We start from the raw sequence: 25,147 nt of genomic DNA, 5'->3' as shown, positions 1-25,147 counted from the left end.
GCATCCATCCCCTCCCTCTCCACTGTAACACCCAGCCATTCACTTCCGTTTTATAGTTCACAATGGGCTTTCATTGATAGTCTGTCATATGATCTTTGTGTAAAGAAACAGTATCAATGTTATCCTCGCTTTGAAGTTTGGCAAGCACTGTTCTCCGAATGATAAATTATTTGTCCAAAGTTCTGCACCAAAGAAATAGACGTACCCGGCCCCACACCCAAGTCTTTGAATCCTAAGTACCTCCTGTTCCCGTATGAGCCACCCACTCCGAACATCTATCATGCCTGATAAATGTCGATGGAGTGATAATGCAGATTATTAGTGTGGGAGTGTCACCAGGCCACATTCAAATAGGAATTAAGCATTTTGAAGCCATGTCTATAATTAATGGAATGCTTATAGAATAAAATCATAAACCTTAAAATTAAAAAAAATAACAATAATAAGCTTATCTAAGAAAGTAGGGTTGTCTTTGAGTCTAAGATAAGGGGATATTCCTAAGGGACTCATCTGGGAACTGTCCATATGAGGTTGCTTGGCCAGAGGCTACACTGAAGCCTTCAGGTTATCTGGTTGACATATGTCTGCTGCCTGGGCTGAATTGGGACTGGGAACATGAAGAACCGTGCTGTAGCTCTCCTGCCTCTTAGATACTACCCCATCATGTGACCTTAGGCTAAGCTAAGTCCCTGACAGAGCTCCGGGCTCCTCTTCCTTATGCATCCTACAGAGGGGTGAATGGGAAGGTTCCAAAGGTCTCCTCTGGCTGTGACATTCTGACAATCTATGAATAGCAAGGACACAAGACAGGTGCGAGCTGATCGCCACGTGGGAAGCTCACACCTGTCTCTCCCCAGTGTTTCCGCCCCTCGCCTCCAGCAGTGCCAAACTCCAGGCCCAGTCAGGGTCAAGTTGCCAATTTTGAAACTGTTCAAGGACAGTTGTCCTTCTGCATGGGGCTCCTTTGAGCCCAAAGCTGGCCGGCTTTCTTTTCCACAACTCACTCTCCCCTAAATTAATGGATTTTGCATTACCACTAATTTATCTCTGTTTCTTTATTTCAGATTAAAATCACTCACAAAAACCAGGCACCTATGATGATGGGGCCTCCCCAAAAGAGCAGTTTCTTTTCACTGAGGAGGAAAAGCCGTTCAAAAGACTAAACAGTGTGCCAAACAAACACCAGCTCCCCCAAGAAAAGAAAGAAGAATCTACACACACACACACACACACACACACACACACACACACACACACACACACACACCCCTGTAACCAGATGAAGCAAAGCCACCCTTCCAGAGGAAAATGTCATCCTGCCGTACAGTCTACCTATTTTGAAAACGGATCCACTCTTCACAGAGCCAATACCCATGAAATATTCTGAACGGACTCAGGGCCCACCAGGATGGGTTGGCTCATACAGCAACTTCCACATTCCCACAGGCCTTGGGTAGACTTTGAGCCTGAAGGAGAAATCCCCTTTTCTTCACCGCTCCTGTAAGGTTCCAGGCTGTAGGTTTCCTGCCTACAGTGAGATCGGATGTGGCCAGGGGAAAGAGCTCCAACCCAGAAATTCTGCACAAAAGTCCTTCTGTATGGAAACAAAACAGCCTCTAGCTCTCCAAGCAAAACCCTTGGCAGGGCTCAGCAAGCACACGATGGTTTCTTCCTCGTCCTCACAGCAACAGCTCCTCCCCTCACTTGCTGAGGAAAGCCAAGAAGCTGCGGAAAGCTGTTTCCATTCTTGGTTCTCTCTGCTGTCCATGGGCACTTGTTCGCTGCCTGAAGCATCTCTTGGTGGCTCTTTGCTCAGAGAACAAACAAGACTGCCTGGGCAGTCTACTTTAGATGTGGTATTTATTTTTCATAGTTCTTATGAACCCCTGGGCGGGAAAACTGAGAAAAGTGGACTTTATTTTTCAAATTGATGTCATAATATTGTGTAAAAAGGAAAGGGAAAAAAAAAAACAACACTCCTAGTCCTTCCCACCCCTCACTACCACACAGGCCAAAGTGTGTCTCTTGTTTGAATCCCAAGCCCTGGTGGCAGAGATGATGAGAGGGAGAGGCTTTGCTGGGAAAGCTAGGAGACAGCCCGTCAGGAGATCGCCTGTTTCTTGGCACTTCCCGCTCTCACAGTGTGACAGACGACCGTCTGAGGGTCTTATATATGTACATATGTAGCATATATGTTTATATATATTATATAAATATTTATTTACCGCTGGATTTTTCCTCCTTAGAAATAAACATAGATAGTGTGGGAACAGAAAAATGGGGAAGAAAAAAGAAGTGCCCTACTTTCCGAACATCGTTTGATTGTAGAGACACATTTCCTGGCTGGTTACAAGGTTTACGTGGATGATCTAGATCCTGGGAACAACCATGAAACACGCTGTTCAGGGCTGGTTCTCCCATTGGTTGATAAGGAAACTGAGTTGTGGAAAACTTAAAAGGTTTCTCCATGGTATCCTGGCTAATGAAGTTTGGCTGTAAATGTTACTAAGAAGATCATGAATAGACAAAAGAACCCTCATCTGGGAACAGGGTCATTTCTAGTCACCAAGAAGTGGCTGTACTTGGATCCAGGTTGCCAGGGAGGAATCATCATCCCTATAGCCTATGCATGGATGGAACAAGCCCACGTAAGGAAATTAAGAAAATGGGACGTGGGGACTTGGGCCACTTCCCAAGTTCTCTATGGCTTGTCCTGCCTGGAGAGAAGTTGGCCTGAAGTTGAAGGCCCCACACAGGTCATCTGATTGAATTCCCATGTCACTCATCACGGTCACCAGATCTTCTTGCCTTGGAAACATTCCTGGCTACAGATGTGACTTCAGTAAAGAGTTACCTTCTGTAGGATGTTGACAACCAGGACAGAACAGTCTTAGTCATGCTCAGGGGGCTTCATTTAGCTGGTACCAGCATCCCCCTCCTCTATGGAGGGTGACTCTACACATCATTGGTGGAAAGTCAACTTTGCCTCAGCCCCCTGGCTCACCCGGCCTTCATCTCTGTCTCGGATTTCTCAAGAGAAAACTTGGGCCCAATGACATCAACCCACTGAGCTGCCTCAAATTTTGCAATGGACAAGGAAGGGAATATGAAGAATGTGTACAAATTGAGCCCACCTCTGAAGGAAGCCATCATCTAGAATCGAGGACTGAGACCTGGGACCACCCGACTCAACCTAACATGCTTCTGCTGAGCAAGGGGAGATCCAGGTCACCTAAAGAACATACCGATGGGATGCTTGGCGATGTGGCCAACAAGCTCCCAAACGGCAGCAGGCACTGTTTCGGAAGACACAGGTTCAGCTTGAGGGTCTGTGACTCTAAGACATTTACAGAAGTGTTTATATGTGTTTCAGCTCTGATCCCCCAAGACTGCAGGTTGAGACAGCACCATCAAGAAGTGAAATGGATTCCCAGGGACTCCCAAGTCTCGTGAAGGGGCCCTGCAGAGATTGAATGTGACCTGAGTGGCACAGCCCAGTCCTTCCAGAGGCACAGAGGACAAAACGTCATGGCATTGCTCTTCTGATTTGCTAGTCTTAGTAAGTCTTGTGTTGCTGTTTAACCTTACCTTACAAGTCATCTTTTGAACACCCTGACTGGGGTTTCTCATTGTGTAGTGCATCATCTTAGTGGCCCTCACTCCAAGCTCTAAGGTTAGCCAACTAAGTATTATCATCTCCACCCTTCCGAGAATGGGGCTTTCTGGTGTTGGGTGGCTTCCTAACGCTGCACAGTCAGAGGAGAGCCTGGCCCCTAATGTGCGAGACCGCTCGGATTTCTTTCCATGCTGCAGACATGTTCTCACCTGCCTTCATGCTTCCACCCCACCAGCAATAAAAACAATGAAACCAGAAACCTTCAGTGCACCTTGTCGTCACTGGGCTGAAGGGCAGGAATCGTGGCTCAGTGTGGCGTGCTTTTCACGGGGTTTCCCCAGCGAGTTGGGAGTGGAGACAGACTTTGTAGGACGATTATATTCAGGTCACAGACCAACTCCTCTCAAGAGAGTTCATTCTACAGATGGGAAAAAAAATACATTAAAATTGCCAAATAAATTAGGAAATACTTGGCAGAACCTGTAAGAGCCTCCAGACTGGCATTATATAACATGCATATATATATTATACATATGCACATTATATAAGGTGACATAGTACTTAATGTGCTGTATATATTATGTAAATTACGTATTTGTGAGTAATCACGATAAATATAGAGACCTACTAATCACTTTTTTACACATACTCAGTGACAGATTAGGAAGTTTCTTTGCCAGAGAGTCTTAAAACTTACTCTCTCCTGCTGCTTTGGTTCCAACTCCTGCCAAAAATAATTGCATCAACTTTTCCCATCTCTAGCCCCCTCTTCTCTTAGCCCAAACTCTCAAGTTACCTTCTGTCCAAGCTAGGCTGAACCTTCCATTCAATACTACCACAATCAGGATCTACAAAAATATGGAGTCCTGGGGATAAGCAGGGTTTAGACTCCCAGATTCCCTACGTCCGAGGCCTACACCTCAACTTTCTCAAGCAGGTGGGTGGGTGTCTGATGTCAACATGAAAGGAAGGGAGAGGGGATAGGGAGGGAGGGAAGAAAGGGTCTACCAGCTCTCAGGATAATGCTCAGTTACCAGCTCTAGGGTCCAATAGGAATCAGTGAGAACATAACTTCAAATGTTTAGTTAAAATTAAAATCATCTCACATGTCTAGTCTAAGACTTGACACCCTTTCTGAAACCATAACTTTCTAGAATATGACTCACAAAACACTAGTATTCCTAAAATGTTGCATGAAAGGGCTGAGGAGATTGCTCATGGGGAAAAAAAACAACCACCTTGCTGTGCAAGCTTGTTACCTGAGTTCAATCCCTGGAACCCACACAAAGGTAAAGGAAGAAAACTGACTCCACGGAGTTGTCCCCTGACCCCAGCATGAACATTATGGTATGCATGCATGTGTGCGTGCATACGTGTATGTGTACACACACACACACACACACACACACACACACACCATATCACATCACATAAATACACACAGTAATAATTATTATTTTAATATCCCATGGGGGGAATAGAGTTTTCTGTTCAAGTACTAGATGCCCTCTAAGAAATACATAAAGAGGCTTGGAGAAAAACATGGAGGAGGCGGAGAGAACATAGAGGGCTAGAAAAATGAATCAGCAGTTAAGAACACTGGCTACTCTTGCAGAGGATCTAGGTTCTATTCCCAGCAGCTCACAACTATCTATAACTCCAGTGGGATCCATCTCCCTCTGCTGACCCTGAGGGCATTAAGCATGAATGTGGTACACGCACAGGCAACACACTTGGCTTACTTCTCTGGCCCTATGAAGAGACACTACGACAGAGGCAACTTACCGAAGAGACCATTTCATTGAGGTTTTACTTAAAGTCTCAGAGAGTGAGTCCATAACCTAATGGCAGAACATAGCAGGAGGCAGACATGGTGCTGGAGCTGAGAGCTTACATCTGATCTGCAAGTTGGAGGCAGAGAGAGACAGACAGATGGACAGACAGACTGACTGAACTTGATATGGGCTTTTGAAACCTCAAAGCCCACCTCCATTGACACACTTGCTCCAACAAGGCCACACCTCCTCCAATAAAGCCATACCTCCTTCAACAAGGTTATAACCTCCTAATCCTTTTCAAACAGTTCTGCCAACTGGGGACTGAGCATTCAAACCTATGAGCCTGTGGGGGCCGTTCTCATTCAAACCACCACACCACTCATATTTATTAAATAGATAATAAATAAGTAAATGATAAACCATGGAGTTTTTTTTTGTCCCCTAAGAGAACCAGTTTTTATTGTTCTCAAATGAACATGGAAGTAACCATTCTCTGAAATAATAGCCCCCAAAATTATTTTCTAGGAAAAGACTCCATCTCTAAAATGTTTTGGTTTTGGTCTTGTTTATAAACAGTTTTTGCTTTTTTGACAATGGGGCGTAGGGTGATTCTTACCATGTTGCCAAGACTTGCCTTAAACCTGGCTCAAATGATCCTCCAGACTCAGCCTCATGAGTAACTGGGAGTGCAGGGTACCAAATAAGAATCTCTTGTTTCTTCTCTGATAGTACCCATTTTTACCGTGGTTCTATGTACATTTCTAAGCAAGAGCCAAGGATCTGGATTCTTTGCCTCTGGAGCATGGAAGGGACTAGGCAGAGTTTTAAAGAGGGGAACAAGTCAAAAGGAAGCATGACAGCTGTTATCAGCTGTGTAGCTCCAGAGAACAAAACCACCTCTAAAGACTATGGAGAGGGCAAACTTCTGGTTTAATGACTACTGCCTTGGGAGGGAACGAACATATACCTGTCCTTAGAGAAAGAACCCTGACCTTGGTTGGGTGAGAAGCAAGCTATAATCCCTTCATCTTCCCCCACCCCACCCCCCCAAAAATAAATAAAGGTGCTGAAACTATTTGGTAGGCATCAGTGTTAACTCAGATCCAGGTAGGGTAGAGAAGGGAGTATGAGGGGAAGGAAAGAAAAAAGCCAGATTTATTAAGGCCTTTTGATAAATATTTCTTGGAATCCCTTATTTTCTTAAAGAATGAAAAATAATTCCAAGAGATATTTCTAGATCAATGGGCACTAACCAGTCAGAGCAAACTTACACGTGGCAGGGCTGGTCTAACACACTGGGCCCAATCAAGCTGGTAGCTGGTGGTGACTGTGACCACTCCCTGGCAGCTCTGATAGTCCATTAGGAGTGGACTATACCATTAAGACCAAAGGAGACTGCCAGGTGTGATGGGCACAGAGACAGCAAATCTCTGTGAGTTCAAGGCCAGCCAAAGCTACACAGTGAGCCCCTGTCTCAAAAAAACAAACAACAAACCAAAGAAAGAAAGGAAAGACTACTGAAGACATCACATCACATTCTCACTGGGACCCAAATTCGTAGTTTGAAAGTCTCCTAGTTAAAACCTATGACCAAACCATAATAAGAAGCAAAAGCTGTTATCCTACTCTGTGTGTATGGGGTGGGAGGTGAGCATGTGGAACTCGGAGGACAGCTTTCAGGAGTCAGTTCTCTCTCTCCACCTTGAAATCTAGGCATCAAACTCCTATTAGGAGGGGAATCACACGACCCACTGTTTTTTAGTTTTACTTTGTATCCTGTAGCGCAAATCTTAAAAGTTCTTACTAATAAAAACAAACCCAGGGCCAGGTATTGGGGCGAATGCTGGAAGATCAGAGAACAAGCCACAGCTACCCCACCTTGCCCATTCCTCAGCTGATCCTGTTTCCTTAGACTGGAAGCCTCTGAGTCTTCATCCAGAATGAATCTCAGCTAAACTGCTGCTCAAAAGCCTAAAAACTTAATCAGCTCTCTCTAGTTCCTGGTTTTCATGCCTTATATACATTTCTGCTTTCTGCCATCACCTCTTGGGATTAAAGGCTCTTGTTACCACACCTGGTTGTTTCCAGTGTGGCCTTGAATTCACAGAGATCCAGACAGATCTCTGCCTCTGGAATGCTAGGATTAAAGGCATGTGTGCCACCATTTTCTGGCCTCTGTATCTAGTGACTGTTCTGTTCTCTGACCCCAGATAAGTTTATTAGGGTGTACAATATGTTGGGGGACACAATATCACCACAGTATCCCACCATATTGGAGTACATATTTCCACACTCTGTTCAAAGGGAGGAAATATACATGGCCATTTTCTAGAAAAGGAAATTCCTATCCATTGCCTCACTCGCTGCCTGTTACTACATCAAGGTCTTTTCACTATTATCCCTCATATTCCTCAAAGCCATCTAGAATGTGGACATCAGACTCACTTCACAGAAAAGAGAATGAATGCATAGGAAGGAAAAATTCCTTTCCCACAGAGAGCAGTAGAGCCAGGGCTTGTCTATGTTCATCAAAATCTATGCTTTCCCACAGGTTTTGTGCCCCTATCATTCATACCAGAGTGTTTTCAACTCAACTAGTACCCTGAATGAAGTGACCCAGCATTGAAAGACTGATATCCTATCTAGTCAACCTTTGGATAGCCATCTTATCATCTTCTACTAAATAATCTCACCTTTAAACCTATCAGCCTCCATGGATAAGCTAAATCCCCAGCCCTTATCCTGGCTATCCAACTGGTGTTCATCCCTTAATTCTCAGTGTCTTCAGGTTCTACCAGAGGGGGACCCAGAACCCACCTAATAGGCTTTTGTTCTGCTCTGTGAGTAGAGAACAGCAAACAGTCTTTCCAGGCTTAAATGCCACAGTCAACAATGACCAGCCAGGATGAGGAATGAGTGCTGGGTTGTTAAGAGAGCCTCCCCAAAAGAGGCTCAGCGTGTGATCCTCATTAGTGATAGGTGTGGGCTGAGCCATCTGTGTCCCACGGGAACAGAATGGCAGGCTGCCTTTCAGATGCCAAGATATCTAATGGGAAGATCCAAAGTGCTCGGGAAGCAGAGAAATATCTTTCCTTGTGGGCATCTCTATAAGAGGCAGAGATGCAGAAGGCCAGGGGGTTTGGGAAATTACCTACTTCACCTGCTGGGCATTCTACTATTGCTACCACTCCATTCTTCCTGTGTGGTACAAGACACCAGAGCCCTGCAAGCTTGTCTGCTGGCCTAAGTCCCTGGGACAGAGCTGTGACGAGCCTGTTTTACCCTGAAATATGAAGGTGCAAAAGCAGGTGCATGGTATCAAGGCATCTGCTTGTCAGGAAGACGCCAGGTCTCACGGGAGTCAAGAAAGACTGTAGCTGGGAGGTATTAATTAAATGAGAGTTGTAATTCTAGAAGAATGATCACAAGTCAATTGAAGAAATCTGGAAGCAAGGAGAAAATTACCCAGCCCAGCATCAAGCTTGTAGTAGGTAACGAGTGGAAATCTTTCAATGAATAAGTGAACAGCTAACGTGGGTATTTGTCCTTCTGTTCTAGAGTGGGTAGGGGGCAGGGGGATGAAAGCTTTCTAACCAACAGCTCAGGAACTTGAAACCACAGGATGTAGAGGGAGCTCATGGGGCCTTTACCCAGACATCTGTTGAGTGATGGGTACAGCTAAATATGGATCATCAAAGGGCTTTCTGGGTCACATGGAGGGCAGCTTCATGATTCAGAAAATATGAAATTCAGCTTGTGCAGAGGGCATAAATACTTGCAATCTACTTCTTAGAGATCGAGTCAGAAGTGACAAGGGACAAAAGGCAGCCCTGAGGTAGACTTACAACACAGGGAGAGACCAGTGCAATGAAACACAGATTTGTGAGATGGAGAGACAGAACTAGACTGTTCGGAAAATCAGCCTGGGCAAGGGATGTGAACACGAACAATGTCTCCAAAACTGAAGGAAAGGACTTAGAAGTCCTGAAGCGAGGGAGGGAGGGAGGGAAGGAGGGAGGGAGGGAGGGAGGGGGAGGAGGGAGGGAGGGAGGGAGAGAGGGCCAGCTCACAGAAGTATCCAGGAATTAGTGGAATTGTTACTAAATACAATCACCTTTTATCATTTAGTCCAAAGTCTATTCCTTTTGAGCTTAACAAGGATCTTACAAAGTCAGGCCATCTCTTGACAATGAGGAAACTAAGAAACAGCAAATCTCAGTAGTAAATCCAGGCTTCAGATGTCTCAGAAACTGCCTTCAAAGCCATTTCCCCACTGACAGTGGCACTGGGAGATCCTCAGAGCTTCAGACATAGTGACAGTGACTTTCTACCCCCAAACCAGCTGTGTGTGTGTGTGTGTGTGTGTGTGTGTGTGTGTGTGTCCGTGTCCTTGCTTTCCAAAATGAACACACGATCCCCTCCTCTCTCTTCTGAAGACCGTGTGTAGGCACAGGGCAGACTCTGGGCAGCAGAAAGCTGCCATGCACCTTATCCTCTCCTCTACCCTCTTGGGTCCTTACTCCAAGGCACCAGCTGGTCTCTGTCCTAAGACTCTAATGCAGGAAAAAAAAAAAAAAAACAGCCAAGAATGGTGCAGAATTCAACCGGATCAGAGTCCTCACACCATACTAAAGGTCGTTTTAAAAGATACATAGAAAGCACAGTCACTAAGGTGGGAGAAATGAGGCTAGGAACTGGAGGTCAATAATTGAAAGAATGGAGAATCAAAATGTCATTTTAAATATCCATTGGGCAAATCACAATTTAGATGAATATTGCCTCAAGAATGGTAGATAAAACTGAATACTTTCCTTTTCATAACATAAAATTATTATTATTATTATTATTTTGGTTTTTCGAGACAGGGTTTCTCTGTGTAGCTTTGCGCCTTTCCTGGAACTCGCTTTGGAGACCAGGCTGGCCTCGAACTCACAGAGATCCGCCAGCCTCTGCCTCCTGAGTGCTGGGATTAAAGGCGTGTGCCACCACCGCCCGGCCCATAAAATTATTTTTAAAATGGAATCTTAGGAAGAATTACAAAGCGAGGAATAATTAAAGTGGAAGTTCTTTTTTCCTTTGACAGCAGAAGAGAAAGGGATTTTACACCACCATGGAAGTAGCAATCATCAAAAGCTCAGAAAGTCTGTGTTTTCTGTTGTACAGTTACACAGTAGCACTTTCAAATCAGTATTGAACTTGTTTTTTTCTTTCTCTTTTGAAAGAAAAAAATATAGATGATTGATAGATAAATGATGATAGATACATAGATAGACAGATAGATAGATAGATAGACACATAGATACATAGACAGATAGACAGATAATAGATACATAGATAGGTAGATTAATTGATAGATGATAGATAGATGATAGATAGATAGATAGATAGATAGATAGATAGATAGATAGATAGATAATACATAGATAGGTAGATAGATTGATAGATACATAGACAGACAGAGGTAGCAATTGAAAGTCATGAAACTGCACAATCTTTTTTTTGTTTGTTTGTTTTTTGTTTTTTCAAGACAGTGTTTCTCTGTGTAGCTTTGTGCCTTTCCTGGAACTCACTTGGTAGCCCAGGCTGGCCTTGAACTCTCAGAGATCTGCCTGACTCTGCCTCCCAAGTGCTTGAATTAAAGGTGTGTGCCACCACCGCCCAAAACTGCACAATCTTGAGGAAAGGAAAAGTAGCAGTTGGACTTCATGGCACACACACACACACACCTGCCTCAGCAGGCTGAGCAGGAAGAATGTAAGTTCAAGACCACCCTGGGCTGCATGGTGAGGTTTTGTCTCAAGAAAACAAAATAAAACGGTTTTCCTGGTGAATACATCCTCTCTCCTCAACATCCCTGAGGCAAAGGGATGGAACACTAGATCTCAATTCAGGAGGTACCCAAAGAGATGACAGAGTGTCATGGACCTGCCATATGGGGTTTGCTATCAGCACACCCTTTGGGCACCTGGTACAAGGTAATGAGGATGGTAAATGTAAGAGGCTTAGGCAAAAACCAGGCAGTGGTGGTGCATCCCTTTAATCCCAGTACTTGGGAGGCAGAGGCAGGTGAACCTCTGAGTTCGAAGTCAGCCTGGTCTACAGAATGAGTTCTAGGACAGCCAGAGAAACCCTTTCTCAAACACACACACTCACACACACACACACACACACACACACACACACACACACACACACACAAGAAAGAGAAGAGGGGAGGGGCTTAGGCAAGTCACCCCCACCTGCCTCACTCTGCCTCCTAAAGACCTCAAAAATTAACCACATTTCTTGGAATTAAAACATCAGGGAATCATTTCATGTTCCATGAAAATGTTCACATATACTGTGGCCATGAGTGTAGTGTGCAAGCAAGCATGGACCTATGACCTAGGCTTAATAATGTTAATGCTCTGCCAGAGCCATGTGCAGGGCCTGAAATCCCTTGAAGTCACAGACTCAACATCTTAAAGCCGAACACTTAAGCACATATCATCAGGGAGTCTTTCTTAAGAACTACAGATTGCAGACATCATTCACACTGCCAGAGGAAGATTTGAGACATTGTACATACAAATGAGCTCCATTGTTTCTCAGATGAATAAATTCAGTTACTCTCCAGATAAAAATGAATGAGGACATCACTGTTATCTCCCACAAGGAGGAAGTTTTGACTGAAGCCAAAGGTCCTGGCTGTATTCAAAACATTTTTGGTCAAGCTGGAAAGAGGAAAGCAAACAGCATTCTCAGGGGGCATTAAATTGGGGGTGTTAAATGCACCAATGATACCAAGAGAATGAAGCAAAACCCTGAGAAGAACTGGATATCTGTCTCAAAGAAAATCGTGTTCTTACTTTTGAAACAAACAAACAAACAAAATGTTTAAAGAATTAGTTATAGGGAGGCTGGGAATATTATTATTTTGAAGGGGTAAAAAGAATAGGACATCCATGCTTGAAGATTTACATATTCATGTAAAAACACAGCCATTGCCCACCTCGTGAAGATTACGAAACCAGATTTGGGGAGAGGAGAGGACAGGCTGTTGAGATATACAGACAGCTCCTCCCCCTCCACTGAGGCACAACTAACCTGGAAGTGTGTCAGCCCCTGAGAGAACGTCTGGGAAGTCTGACTGAAAAGCGTTGCCTCAAGTCTACGGGGTAAGAGATTGTCTTTCAGTGATTAAAAGGGAAGAAAAGCACCCATCTTCCCACCTGCTTTTGACTGGGTTGGGGGTGGGGCAGGGACGGACCACAGGTGCCATATAGGGTGGGTAGGACTTTTAAATAGTTGCAAAGGCCTACATGTCTACTGATCTGAGTGACAGACACCAAAAGCAAACAGGTGAACTGAGTGAGAGCGGGATCCAAAAGATCCAGTCTGCCACAGCCATTAAGTGCAATGAGTTTCCCATTTGAGTTAACCTAGTTAGTAATAACAACTGGAGATAAGGGACAGCTCCCCGGCCTGTGCACGCCGGACCTAACTGGACACCCGTGTAGCTGCTCACACATCACAAGGAAACATTTCCAGCCCATACTCCAAATGCACAAAAGCATACCTTTGGTTCATTTAAACATCACTACGGCCCCTCCTCCGCCGCAGGGTTCCCAAGACCAGACATCCCCTTTCCCTTCACTGATACCGACGCCTGCCCGCTGTGAGGAATGTAGGTCTTTGATGACTAGCCTACAAATGGAAATTGCTTCCATCATTCTTAATTTAGGCACATATCTTCCCCTGAGATCACCCTCTTTGGAAGAAAACATCTCTTCTAAGCTCCCTCCTCCAGCCTCACCCAGGCCCTGAAGCCTGGGAGCTGCTGACGGTCTTGAAAACACGTGCGCTCACTGGATCTTGTACAAGTGCTCTTGGCAGTTCTCGCAGGTTCTGATGGGAGGCTGGGTCTCCGCACACTTGCATCTGCCTTGTCTTGGCAATGCCAGTCTTTCCTCCTTCCCTGCAGGAGAGATGGTAAAATGCTGGGGACTTGTTCTATAATGCACTGCTTCTGTGTACATCCGGACTTTGCAGTTCATTGCAAATAGAAATGGCAGCGGGTGGCTGAACCCCAACTTTCCGGGACTTTCTTTATATGTCATTACCGGAGAAGTTGGGCGGTCTGACTAGCCATGTAGCACTGGGGGTGTCTATTCTCCATTAGAATCTTCTGGGACCTTTTCGAAGTTGCCTACTGCCAAGGAGGTACTTCTGGTATATGCTGGGCTGGAAATTCTCTTTTCCCAGTTGCCTGGTATTGAAAGAGAGGAAGGGAAATCCAAAAGCCCTGTTCTCTACGCCCAGCCAAGCATGTTATATATATTATTGACTTGACTCAAAAAACTTCTGTGAAGTGGTAAGCATTTTATAGAGTATTAAGCAGAGGGGCTCATAAAATGGTAACTAGTCAACAGGTAACACGGTGAGTTACCCAGTTCTCTCTCTCTCTCTCTCTCTCTCTCTCTCTCTCTCTCTCTCTCTCTCTCTCTCTTTCATTCATTCATTAGTGTTCTTTTCTTGAAACTAGTATTTTTCCAAGCATGGCCCATGAAACATTTATGTCCAGAACGCCTGGACTCCAGATCCCTGGGCCCCACATGGACTTCCTTAATCATGCTCTCCAAGAGCTCAACTCTGAAATCTGATATTTTACAAGCTGCAGCTGCAGATAGACTCCCATGCTCCTGGAAGTCGGGAGACCTGCTCCATTGTCCCATCCTGGAAGGCAGGGCCACTTGGCAGACGGGAGACCATCAGGGCGTCAGAACGGTTCCACCCAGATAGGCATGCTGGGATAGAGAAAAGCTGGTAAGGAAGCAGGTCTGAGACAGAAGACAAGAGGTAGAGCTGTTGGCTTCACTTCAGAGCTGCCCGGGTCCCTGTCCCCAGAATTCAGGCCTGGGAACAAATCTACACCCATCTCCAGGCTGAGGCTGCCCTGAGCCAAAGGTTCAAGTTCATACCTGCATAGGGCTACACAGGAGGTGTAGACTTAGGGACTGTCCTGCAGTGGAGCAACAACTTGATGTGTGTGTGTGTGAGGGTGGGGGGTGGCCACGGATGGCCCATAACTGCCACCCACCTCCCTGTCAGGCCTGGAGATCTGCAGAACCACTGCAGACGTCTCTCCAAACTCTTGGTGCCACAATTGACCAGCAAAGTTCAGTATGCCAAGAAGTCACGTCCTGAATCCTCAGTCTATCCCGTGTCCCTCTGTCATGGTCTAAGACAGGGCCAGGATATTGCGCTCAGGAAACTGACTAAGACGGTATTCTGTGACACCCATTCCTGTCTTCTTCCTCCTGGATCTGCCCATTTCTATTTTGTGCCTCACGGCCTAGGTGGGGGTTTCTAAAATGATGGTTGGGATGTCTGAGGTGGCTCACTGTAAGACAGATACGTAATTACTACTCAGGGGCAGAAACAGTACGCTAGAAATAACTAGGCAGCCCACTCCCACAGAGGCTCAGCTACCGTCTTCTCCAGCGGCAACACCAAGTGTGCACGAAGAGTATTTTCCTGCAGAAAATGGCCTTCTGAAGTCAAGAGCTTAGAAAAACCACTCCTGAACAGAATTTCACCTAACCACCTCAGTAAATCATTTCAATTAGGAATCTGAAAAGTTGCTCTTAAAAAAAAAAAAAAAAGAGCTGGGCAGTGGTGGCACACACCTTTAATCCCAGCACTCGGGAGGCAGAGGCAGGAGGATCTCTGTGAGTTTGAGGCCAGCCTGGTCTACAGAGCAAGTTTCAGGACAGGCTCCAAAGCCACACAGAGAAACCCTGTCTCGAAAATTATAAAAAAAAAAAAAAAAGTGGGAATTGGCTTGAATCTGTGCAGCTACCCCAACCCTGTGCGAACAAGGAAAACAAAAACCCGCTGAAGAAGGACGGCTGTGCTTGCATTTCCAACTAGAGCCCAGCACAAATGGTGCCTGTCCACTTGCTGGAGCATTTATGGGTCTAACACAGACAACCGCGTTCACAGGTTACTGAGCGCCCTTCCAAGCAACAAAACAGCCTTTGTTTTCAGATGCCCCTCCCTCCCGCTTGCCATTAAGTCAAACTATCAATTATTACGGAAATAGTTCTGCATCTAAAACCCTGCAGCCATTTGTAGAAGGAACAAAAAGTCAACAAAGCAACCGTGAGAGAAGCAGATCCGAAAGATCAGAGGGGAACCCTTCCTGGCCTCAGAAGTGAAGACCTCACAGAGAACATTCCATCCACCCTCTCGCCCAGAGGGAGCCTTCCTTAAACACCCATAGGTGACTGCCTCCCCTGGGAGGTACCCACTGATGGACAGCTCACTCCCTTCTCAGAGAATCCCCATAAAGGCAGCTCTCCAGCCTTAGATAGGATCCATTTGCATCCAAAACATCCCACGAGCTCTCATCATTGGAACATAGACCAAGTCTTCTTCCCCTTGTGATGTTTGGGAAGCACTACTCACCACAGCTAACTACGTATGCATGTGTGTACATATGTATGTATGTGTGTACATATGTATGTATGTATGTATTTTGCTTCTGTATGGAACATCCTCCAGATTCTTAAATCAAGCCTTATATATTATAAGTCTCAATCTGTTATTCTTTAAACTTTTTCTGAGACAGCAATAGTCTGTCAAAGTACTTGAAATGATTCAGAATTGAAGACCATCCCTGTACCCTAGAAACATGTGAACAATCACAGAGTTGCATCCTTTGCTTGGATGATGGCTTTAGCTTTTTGTAGTAATCACATGACCTTACTAATTCACCTTGGTCTTACTGTAATAAAAATCTCTTAGCAATAATTGCTCTAACAAAATTTTTGAGAATGACTGCTTTTAAAGAAAATACATTGTCCCTGGATGGCAGTGGCACACACCTTGAATCCCAGCACTCAGGAGGCAGAGGCAGGGGGATCTCTGTGAGTTCGAGGCCAGCCTGGTCTACAGAGGAAGTTCCAGAATAGTCAGGGACTAATAGTCTCTGTTACACAGAGAAACCCCATCTCAAAAAGAAAAGAAAAGAATACATTGTCTTTGATGTCAAACAGTTCTGGACACTCTGTCACCAGCTTCTCGTGGGGACTCACAGACAACAGCATCACAAGGTAGGAGTACCTCTGGAGGACATCACACTGTGACACAGATTTCATAGAAAGACTCCAGGGTCAAGGACGCTCTATGACGGCAACTCTCTTATTCAGAAACAAACCAGTCCCAGCTGTTCCTTAATGTCTTCTTGGACAACACAGTGTAGTGATTTCCTCTACATTGAAGCGTTTAAGAGGGAAGCCAGAAGCAACCAAAATACAAAAAGCTCATGTAATTCAGGAGGCCAGGGAAACTCACAAAACTGACAAGGCTCTGAGAGCCCCTTCCCAAGATTATATAAACAGTAAACAGGAAAGAGAAGACTCTTCCGTAGAGATGCCTGCCAATGTGATATACAGCAACCACAATGATCTAACCACCTCCCACTGGACCACAGCCTCATCACCACTACACTGAGGACAAAATCCCCCAATACAAGATGGAGCCCAGGGAATACGGACCCTTCAGGAGCCTGCACATGGAGCTCTACAGCCATGTCACATGATACCTTCTCCACAGTATCCAAGCCGGAAGTCCCTCAGTCTTCTCAACAGGAGCCATTTAAAGGATGTGTGGGGCAAACAAAACTCCTGCACATCAAGCATTTCTTGTGTGTCTTCCTGTAGACGCCATAGGATCAATGTTCTCTGATCAGTGCCCCACAGAGACATCATACCATGCTGTCATTGCTCTGGAACAGCACTATCCTATGGAAGCATAATGTGAGGCAATGCAAAAGTTTAACATGTCTGATAACCACATACAAGGAGTAAACAGGAACAGAAGAAATTAAGTCTTATGAAGTATTTTGAAGCAACGTACCTTAAATCCTATCATTTTGATAGGTAATCGATATAGAATATCATGGAGACGTGGCACTGGTGTTTTTGCAGCAGGTCTTTACACCGTGGCATGAGTTGACGCTTGCAATGCTGGCCCACTGAGATCCCATAGAGGGGATGCCCTGGCATTGGGGGCTTACTCGTCACAGCACTTTGCGCTGCACTATACTGCTTCCTGATCTGTGGGATCCATCACACTGGCCGTGCAAGGGTGGCCTATGTGGTGACTTGCTACACTTCAGGCTCTCAGCATAGAGCTTGCCATGGAGGCCATAAGCCCAGCCAGTGACATCCTTAGCCAGCACAGGACAGAGCTTGGGTCTGAACCTCATCCTGGCTGATGATAAAATCCATTCTCCCTTTCCTGTCCCAGGTGGCCTCCTGAACTTCCCACAGCCATAAGGAAAGGGCATGATCTTTAGGGCAAACAGACTCAGGTTCTTATTTCAGGGAGTGAGCAGGGATTGAATTCACTGCTACGGTTATTAAAGTGGTTTGGCTACATTCTCTTAGACTTAATCTCTGCATTTGTAAAGATGATATGTTTCCTAAAGGGGACTACAAAGATGGACATAAAATGATATGATCAGTTCAGCATCTTGCAAACATACCTTCTATAAATGTTGGTTTCCTCTGTGTCTAATGAAACAAATAATTCTTATCTGAACAAGGTTTGCTTATGAGACAGCTTTGAACCTATCTAGTCACACAAAGCCAACCAAAGTGGGGGACAGGGAGCCACTCTTGCCAGCTGCCTCCTATTCCACAGCATGCAGGTGGAGCCAGGCAGCCATGCACTGTGCATAATCCAAAGATCCCCTTGCTTGCCTAGAGAGGTGCACACTGCAGCTGCTTCCAGCCTCTGCCGCTGAGATCCTGCCTTGTTAGTGTCTCTGTCCCCACAGCTAATAGAGTCTGCCTTTGCTTTCCTGAGACCTAAGGAGGCTGGAAGCTCTCAACCAAGCCAGGTATAGAAGCCTAGGTCTTGAAAGGCCTAGTAAATGTTCAAACGTTCACATACATGAGACGGAGCCCAGTCTATTCCACACTGGCCTTTGATCCCGAGACAAAGGAACAGACCTATCTAACCAAGATCCACACACGAGCTTAAGAAACAGGAAAGTAAGCCAGGCGGTGGGTACACTTGCCTTCGATCCCAGCACTCAGGAGGCAAAGACAGGCAGATCTCCGTGAGTTCAAGACCAGTCTGGCCTATAGTGTGACAGCTAGGGCTAACACATAGAAACCCTATCTTGAAAAGAAAGAAAGAAAGAAAGAAAGAAAGAAAGAAAGAAAGAAAGAAAGGAAGGAAGGAAGGAAGGAAGGAAGGAAGGAAGGAAGGAAGGAAGGAAGGAAGGAAGGAAGGAAGGAAGGAAGGAAGGGAAAGAAAGAAAGAAAGAAAGAAAGAAAGAAAGAAAGAAAGAAAGAAAGAAAGAAAGAAAGAAAGAAAGAAAGAAAGAAAGAAAGAAAGAAAGAAAGAAAGGGAGGGGGAGGGAGGGAGGAAGGGGGAAGGAAGGAAAAAGGGAGGGAGGGGGGGAGGGAGGGAGGGAAACAGGAGAGTAGACAGCCGCCATTGTCCTCATCAGGAAGTCCCTGCCAGGATGGGAAATCCTTCCCTCCTCACCCCTCCCCTTGCACCTTCCCACCAGAGTTTTCCTTTGCCGCCCTAGCTGCTGCGGCTTCTCTGTCTGCTGCGTCCTCCGTCCACCCTGCCAGCCCTATACCACCCTGTCACCAACAGGAAGGTTTTCAAACCTCATTCCCACACCACCGTATCACTGTTCGTGTGCACACACACACACACACACAAGTACACGGACACACACACACACACACACACACACACACACACACACACCAGTGTATCCTTCCCCAGTTTCTCTTTCGGTAAGAGTTTCCTACCTCGTTTCTAACTGTATGACTACAGATATGAGTGCCTAGGCACACACCATCTACCACCACACTCACACTCACAGTCAAGACATAACATTTTTCAGACACACAACCACAAACCTCCCACTTGCACGTATTCCTCACACAGAGGCAAATTCACCCCGCAGTACATCCCATACTTTCCCTCATACATGTGCACAAAACACAAACAGAATTATTACCAGCCTCAGAACACCCTTTTCTCCTTAGTTTTGAGGACTCTGCTGCCTTGATTAGACTCATTGATACCAAACAAGCTTATCTCCCTACTTGACCATAAGCCGCGTCAGGCCTGCCTACTTACTTTCTCATTTCTGGCCTGCACAGTGTTCTGTATGGAGTCAGAGCTCATATGTATTTCAAAGTGAATAAGTGGTTCATTTTATCGACCCGTATGCGTGTTCAGGACTGAATGAAGGGATGGGGGAGAGCAGCTCCATGTGGCCTTGGGGGCCGTGGGGCCATCCTGGATGGCTGGCCTTGTCTGGTCCTGTTCTGTTGCCTCGGCCTCATTCCAAGGGAAATATTTGTTCTGTGAGCAAATAAAATGTGAATATGTTCTAATCTGTTGCAAAGATACACAGCGCTGCTTTCAGCCCGACGCTTGGATCTCAAGAGCACTTCAAAGGACTGTGAAAATAGAAAGTCCACAGTGGGGCAGGGAAAATGTGCCTCTTTCCTTCTCAGAGAGCAGGGCAAACGAAGACTGGATGATAAGCATCCCGTTGGCCAATTGTAAATAATGCTTGCTGTAGACCTGTTGGGATCCCGGGCACCACAGGCTCTCCTTTCCTGCCATTCTACATACAGAACTGCCATTCTACATTTGAGAACAGACAGACAGACAGACAGACAGACAGACAGACACACACACACACACACACACACACACACACACACACACACACACCAGACCTCAATTTCATTTTAAAGAAGAAGAAGTCCAGCTATCAGACAAGTGTGCTGAACCCTGTCTTGTAGCTGTGTTCCTACTGGGGTGTCTGTCATGTGACCCGAAACCTATGTGCCTGCTCATGAATAAGCATGCACAAAGCCTGGAGAAGTCAGGAAGAAGAAACAATTCCTAGACACAGACAATGAGGGAGGTCTTTGATAAACGGTGTTTGTTTCCTACTAGGGAATTCTGAGAAGTTCGGAATCTTCGGTAATCAACTCATTGGATGCACTTGTTTCTGAATCAGGCCTTGGGTTTGATGGCAGGGTTTCCAAACTTCTAGGGGAGGAATAGAAGGTCTCAGTGCTCCCTTATCCCATCTCTGGCCCTTCTCCCCACTTGGGACAGAGACTATGCTAGCTGTCTGTTAAGGGAAGCCAGTGTGCAAATTAAATCATTTATTCCCTGGCTGAGGGGGGAAGCCTTAGGATCCCCGGAACGGCTTCTGAAAATGCAGCCCGGAGCTCCCTTCGATCTCTATTCCAGAAGCTCCAGTCGGCTGGGTCCTGAGACAGGGACAGCGTTTAGAACCTGACTTAAGAAGGAGCCTCACCCATCCCTAGGTTATCGTGCTGTTTAGGTGGTTGCATCCACTCAGTAAGTGAGAAATATTAGCATTGTCACTTTTATTTCATAAGTGAGCATTGGAGGCTCAGAGAGGCTAAGCGTCTTGCCTCCAATGGCCCAGTCAGGTTCAGAATTCTACTTGCTGACTCCTCCTTCTGCTACCCTGGGGAACTCTTCTACCAAGGATGCCAACCTGTACAGAACTTTGCAGAGAGCATTCCTACTGGTTTGTTATTCAACTTAATCATAACTGCTCTTCCCTGCTTTCGCTCAACACACTGTCTTCATTTACCTTGTGTAATTTAATTTGGAAACTACACAATACTAATTTGGCCAATTTGAAAAGCTTTTAGGGGGGCCAGTGAGATGGCTCCTCAGGAAGGGACACTGGAGGCCAAGCCCACACATCCCACAAAAAGCTGGAAGGAGAGAATCAATCGACTCCTGAAAGTTGTCCTTTGGCTCTACATTTGTACTGGTGGGTATTCTCTCTCTCTCTCTCTCTCTCTGTCTCTCTGTCTCTCTGTCTCTCCCTCTCTCTCTCTCTCTCTCTCTCTCTCTCACACACACACACACACACACACACACACACACACACACACACACACACACTATAAATAAATAGATAAGCAATAAATAAATCGTTTGGGAAGCATGTTTCTTTGAAAACGAGGGTCTCCTAGATTACAGCCGGTGCTATATCTGCTCCCAAAGGCCACACTGAACGTGTCGGGGGCAGTCCTCCCTTCGACTGACAGCATTCATTCACAATCTTACCTTCATTTAAAATGGGCAGCAGGGTCTGGCCAGATCTACCACAGCCACAGTTATACTAACAGGCAGGACATGTGTGAGAGAGAAGAGGGAGAGAGCAGTTCTGGGGAGTAAGACTAATCCTCCGCCCTTGGAGAACAATTAAGAAAAATAAAACCAGTACAAGACACACTAGGTAAGTCTTTAAAGTGAAGTTTATAAAGAATATTTAATATCCTGGAGATATGCCTGATAAAATGTGAAGCAAAATGTGAAGTTATATATTAAAAAACATCTCCATTATGTAAAGCAGCAGTGAAAAGAGGAGGAAATATGTTCAAATGTTAACTGTATTCATTTCTAAGATGATGGATGCTTGCTGGTTTGTTTTAAACCTTTTTAAAAAGTCTTCCTAATTCCTATGTAATACAATACATACACATTTTGCAATTAGCATTGTATTATAATTTGTATATTATATTGCAAACTGTGTTTTGTAATATGACCTGTTTTAATGCTTTTCAAAGATGAATGCCCTGTCTGGGTTAAAAAGATAGAAAATAACATGGTCTGGTGTAGCAGGAATCCTAATTGGTCTTAATAATAAAATCCCAGAGTCAGATATCAGGGTGAAAGCTGAAAGATCAGAGAAGCAGAGCAGCCAGCCACTAGAAAGACTTCTTACCTCTAGGAATCCTCAGCCTGAAAGAGCCTGGGCTCCTCTCTCTTCCTGCCTTATATTCCTTTTCTCCACCCAGCCATATCACTTCCTGTCTCAACCTCCTTAGTGCTGGGATTAAAGGCATGTGTGCCCCCCAAGTACTGGGGGCAAATGCATGAGATCCCACGTGCTGGGATCAAAAGTGTGTGCCACCACTGCCCGGCCTCTATGGCTAACTAGTGTCTGGCTTTGCCCTCTGATATTCAGACAAGCTTTATTTGTTAGGGCATACACAAAATATCATTACATTTCCCATTTTTGTCTAAAATAAAAAGATTATAACTAATATAAAAAACCATATACAATAAGTACAATAACTATATATAACATATACAGGCAATAATTACATCAATAATGTCTAGTCCATTAACATTTGACAAATTCAGAGAAAATACTCCATTATTCATTCTATTTTGGTGAGTCCAAAGTGCTGTACCTAATTCACTTTCTATCCTAACTTGTATTACCAACCGAAAACCAAACTGTCTATTCATGTCTCTCAAACTTATAAACCTTATACTTCTTTAGTGAGTTTCTTTTCTGAATTTGTTAACAACAACAACAACAACAAAAACCTATGACTGGCTACTCTTCAACTCCCTCAGAGACCTGAGAAGGAAATAATATTAACTGAGTAAATAGGAAGTGCAAGCAAGCAAATTCCAAAAATTGTCAGAAATGACAGAACAGCTGGCTGCCTGGACAGTCACCCAAGATTCCTCTGCAATGTTGAGGCATCCATCTTCAGCCTATAGGCCTAGCATATCTGACAGACTCATCAGTGAAGCAGGATTTTCTAAAGAGCCTTCCTTCCTTGTCTTGGTAAGGTTCAGCCGTCCTTTTCTTTTGTGTCCTGCTTGTCCATTTTGGACAGCATACTGTCAGCAATGGCATTTTCTTGCCCAGTGGCTAACTTTTGCCACAAAGCAAACAAACACCATATGGAGTTTGTTCAATGCCTATCATTTTCTCTGAAGTAGATTGATGCTGCCAGGTGCAGACATGTCTCATTGTCATTAAAAACCAAACCAAAACAAAAACTATGTTATTAAAACATCTTAAATGCCATATTCTGAAGATCTCTGAAGTGTTTGAAGATGACCTGTCTATCTAAAATAAATATCTGTTTGACCTTGAAAACATACCTAACATGACTATAAATTTGATTATATGATTATAATTGCTAACATGCATTTCTTTCTTTTTTTCTTTTTTCTTTTGTTTTTGCTTTTTTTGGCATTTCTTTATTATCCTAAATAGTTCCTAATAATAACTCTCAAGGACTAGAAATTTGCATTCCATTGTTAAATGAGTTGTATAGATACAATACCTTGAACAAGATTAAAAATGTATGTACAGCCAGGTGGCTGTTGCGCACATCTTTAATCCCAGCACTCGAGAAGCAGGCAGATCTCTGTGAGTTCGAGGCCAGCCTGGTCTACAGAGCAAGATCCAGGACAGGAACCAAAAACTACACAGAGAAACCTTGTCTCAAAAAACCAAAAAAAAAAAAATTATGTACAGTATGTTCTAAAAAATTAATCTCAAATTTGTATCAATATACAAAAATCCAATCCAATGTAAAATATTTAAAACTAGTAGTTGCTTTTTAAAAGTAGATTCAATAATCTACCTTTTAACTATATCATATATGTGTCCTCCCTTTTTTCTTTTCAGAGTATAATGTACCCTTTATCCTACATTTCTATATTTTTTTCCAGAGTAGATTCAATAATCTACCCTTTTATCCTATCATATCTGTATCCCCCTTTTTTCCTTTTCATTTTTTTTCAAACAAGAACCCTGAATCTAATCTCCTTTGTTCAGCCTTTTTTCTGACCATTACCAATACAACTTGTAACCAATCACCCAAAACAATGACAAATAACCATAACCCATTGAATGACCAAAACCCACCCACCCCACCTCTTGGGATTGTGGGCTTTGTTTTCTTAATTTTACTTCTTGCTGTCTGGGGGGCGATGGTATCTCGGTTGGGGTCCTGTAAGAAAACTTTAGTACGGTCTCAATAGAGTAATGGTTAAGACTGTCTGAGACTCTGGCTAGAAGTGCAGTATGATGGACCATCTCTGAATAGTTACAGTTACAATCTGCTCATATCATAACTAGAACATATTAGTACTTGAGTTAGAATCTTCAAGATAGGACAGCTATTGGAGTAATCTCAGTAATTTGCCAATTTCCTACGTTCTGGGCATTTCTGGACATTTAGCATGTCTTTCTTGTTTGATTTTGTTTTGTTTTGTTTTGTTTTGTTCTGTTTTCGAGACAGGGTTTCTCTGTGTAGCTTTGCCCCTTTTCCTGGAACTCACTTGGTAGCTCAGGCTGGCCTCGAACTCACAGAGATCCACCAAGCTTTGCCTCCCAAGTGCTGGGATTAAAGGCGTGCACCACCACCGCCCGGCTGTTTGATGTTATTCTTGTTGGTTGTTTTTGGTTTGTTTGTTTATTACCCTTTGTTTTTCCTGGACAATACTTGATAATCACTCTTATTGTATATAGCTTGCATTAAGTTTAGAACCTTCTTATTTAGACAAAAAGGGAAATGTATTTGCTCCACCCATGACCTTGGGCTATAGCTCAGGAAGGAGGCAATGTTTCCTGCTGTTGTATGTGACCTCCTAAAAGGTGAGGGAGAAGGGTCACATGCCCCTTTTCCCTGCTCCTGCCTGTGAGGTGGATTCGCTCCTGGTCAGATCAGAGGATGACTTCAGCTCTCTACTCCGTTCTGTATTCATGAGTGTATTTCCTCAATTTACCTTGATAAATTTCCCTAATACTTTTTAAACACACTCCTGTGGATCTATTGCTTTAGTCTGGGGTGTAGTTTGTACAGCGGGCTTGCCTATCCATACCAAGGCCCTCTGTCCAAGATCTAGTACT

General features: G+C 44.5%; 1 protein-coding gene across 3 annotated transcripts in view; it reads left to right on the top strand.

The window, feature by feature from the left end:
- The window catches only part of Dgkg (diacylglycerol kinase gamma), a 209,540-nt gene extending 205,665 nt beyond the window's left edge, over window positions 1-3,875 (top strand). For all 3 annotated transcript variants that reach the window (XM_006985051.4, XM_016003621.3, XM_076548617.1), the window contains one exon: window positions 1,065-3,875. In XM_006985051.4, coding sequence (XP_006985113.1) covers window positions 1,065-1,163 — 99 coding nt within the window. In that variant the 3' untranslated portion in view covers window positions 1,164-3,875. The remainder of the gene's footprint in view (window positions 1-1,064) is intronic.
- Window positions 3,876-25,147: the final 21,272 nt, after the last annotated feature.

Source organism: Peromyscus maniculatus, chromosome 12 (genome assembly GCF_049852395.1).
Source record: "Peromyscus maniculatus bairdii isolate BWxNUB_F1_BW_parent chromosome 12, HU_Pman_BW_mat_3.1, whole genome shotgun sequence".
NCBI classification, from domain to species: domain Eukaryota; kingdom Metazoa; phylum Chordata; class Mammalia; order Rodentia; family Cricetidae; genus Peromyscus; species Peromyscus maniculatus.
Note: the sequence above shows the minus strand (reverse complement) of the source record. Positions and strands in the feature narration are given on the sequence as shown.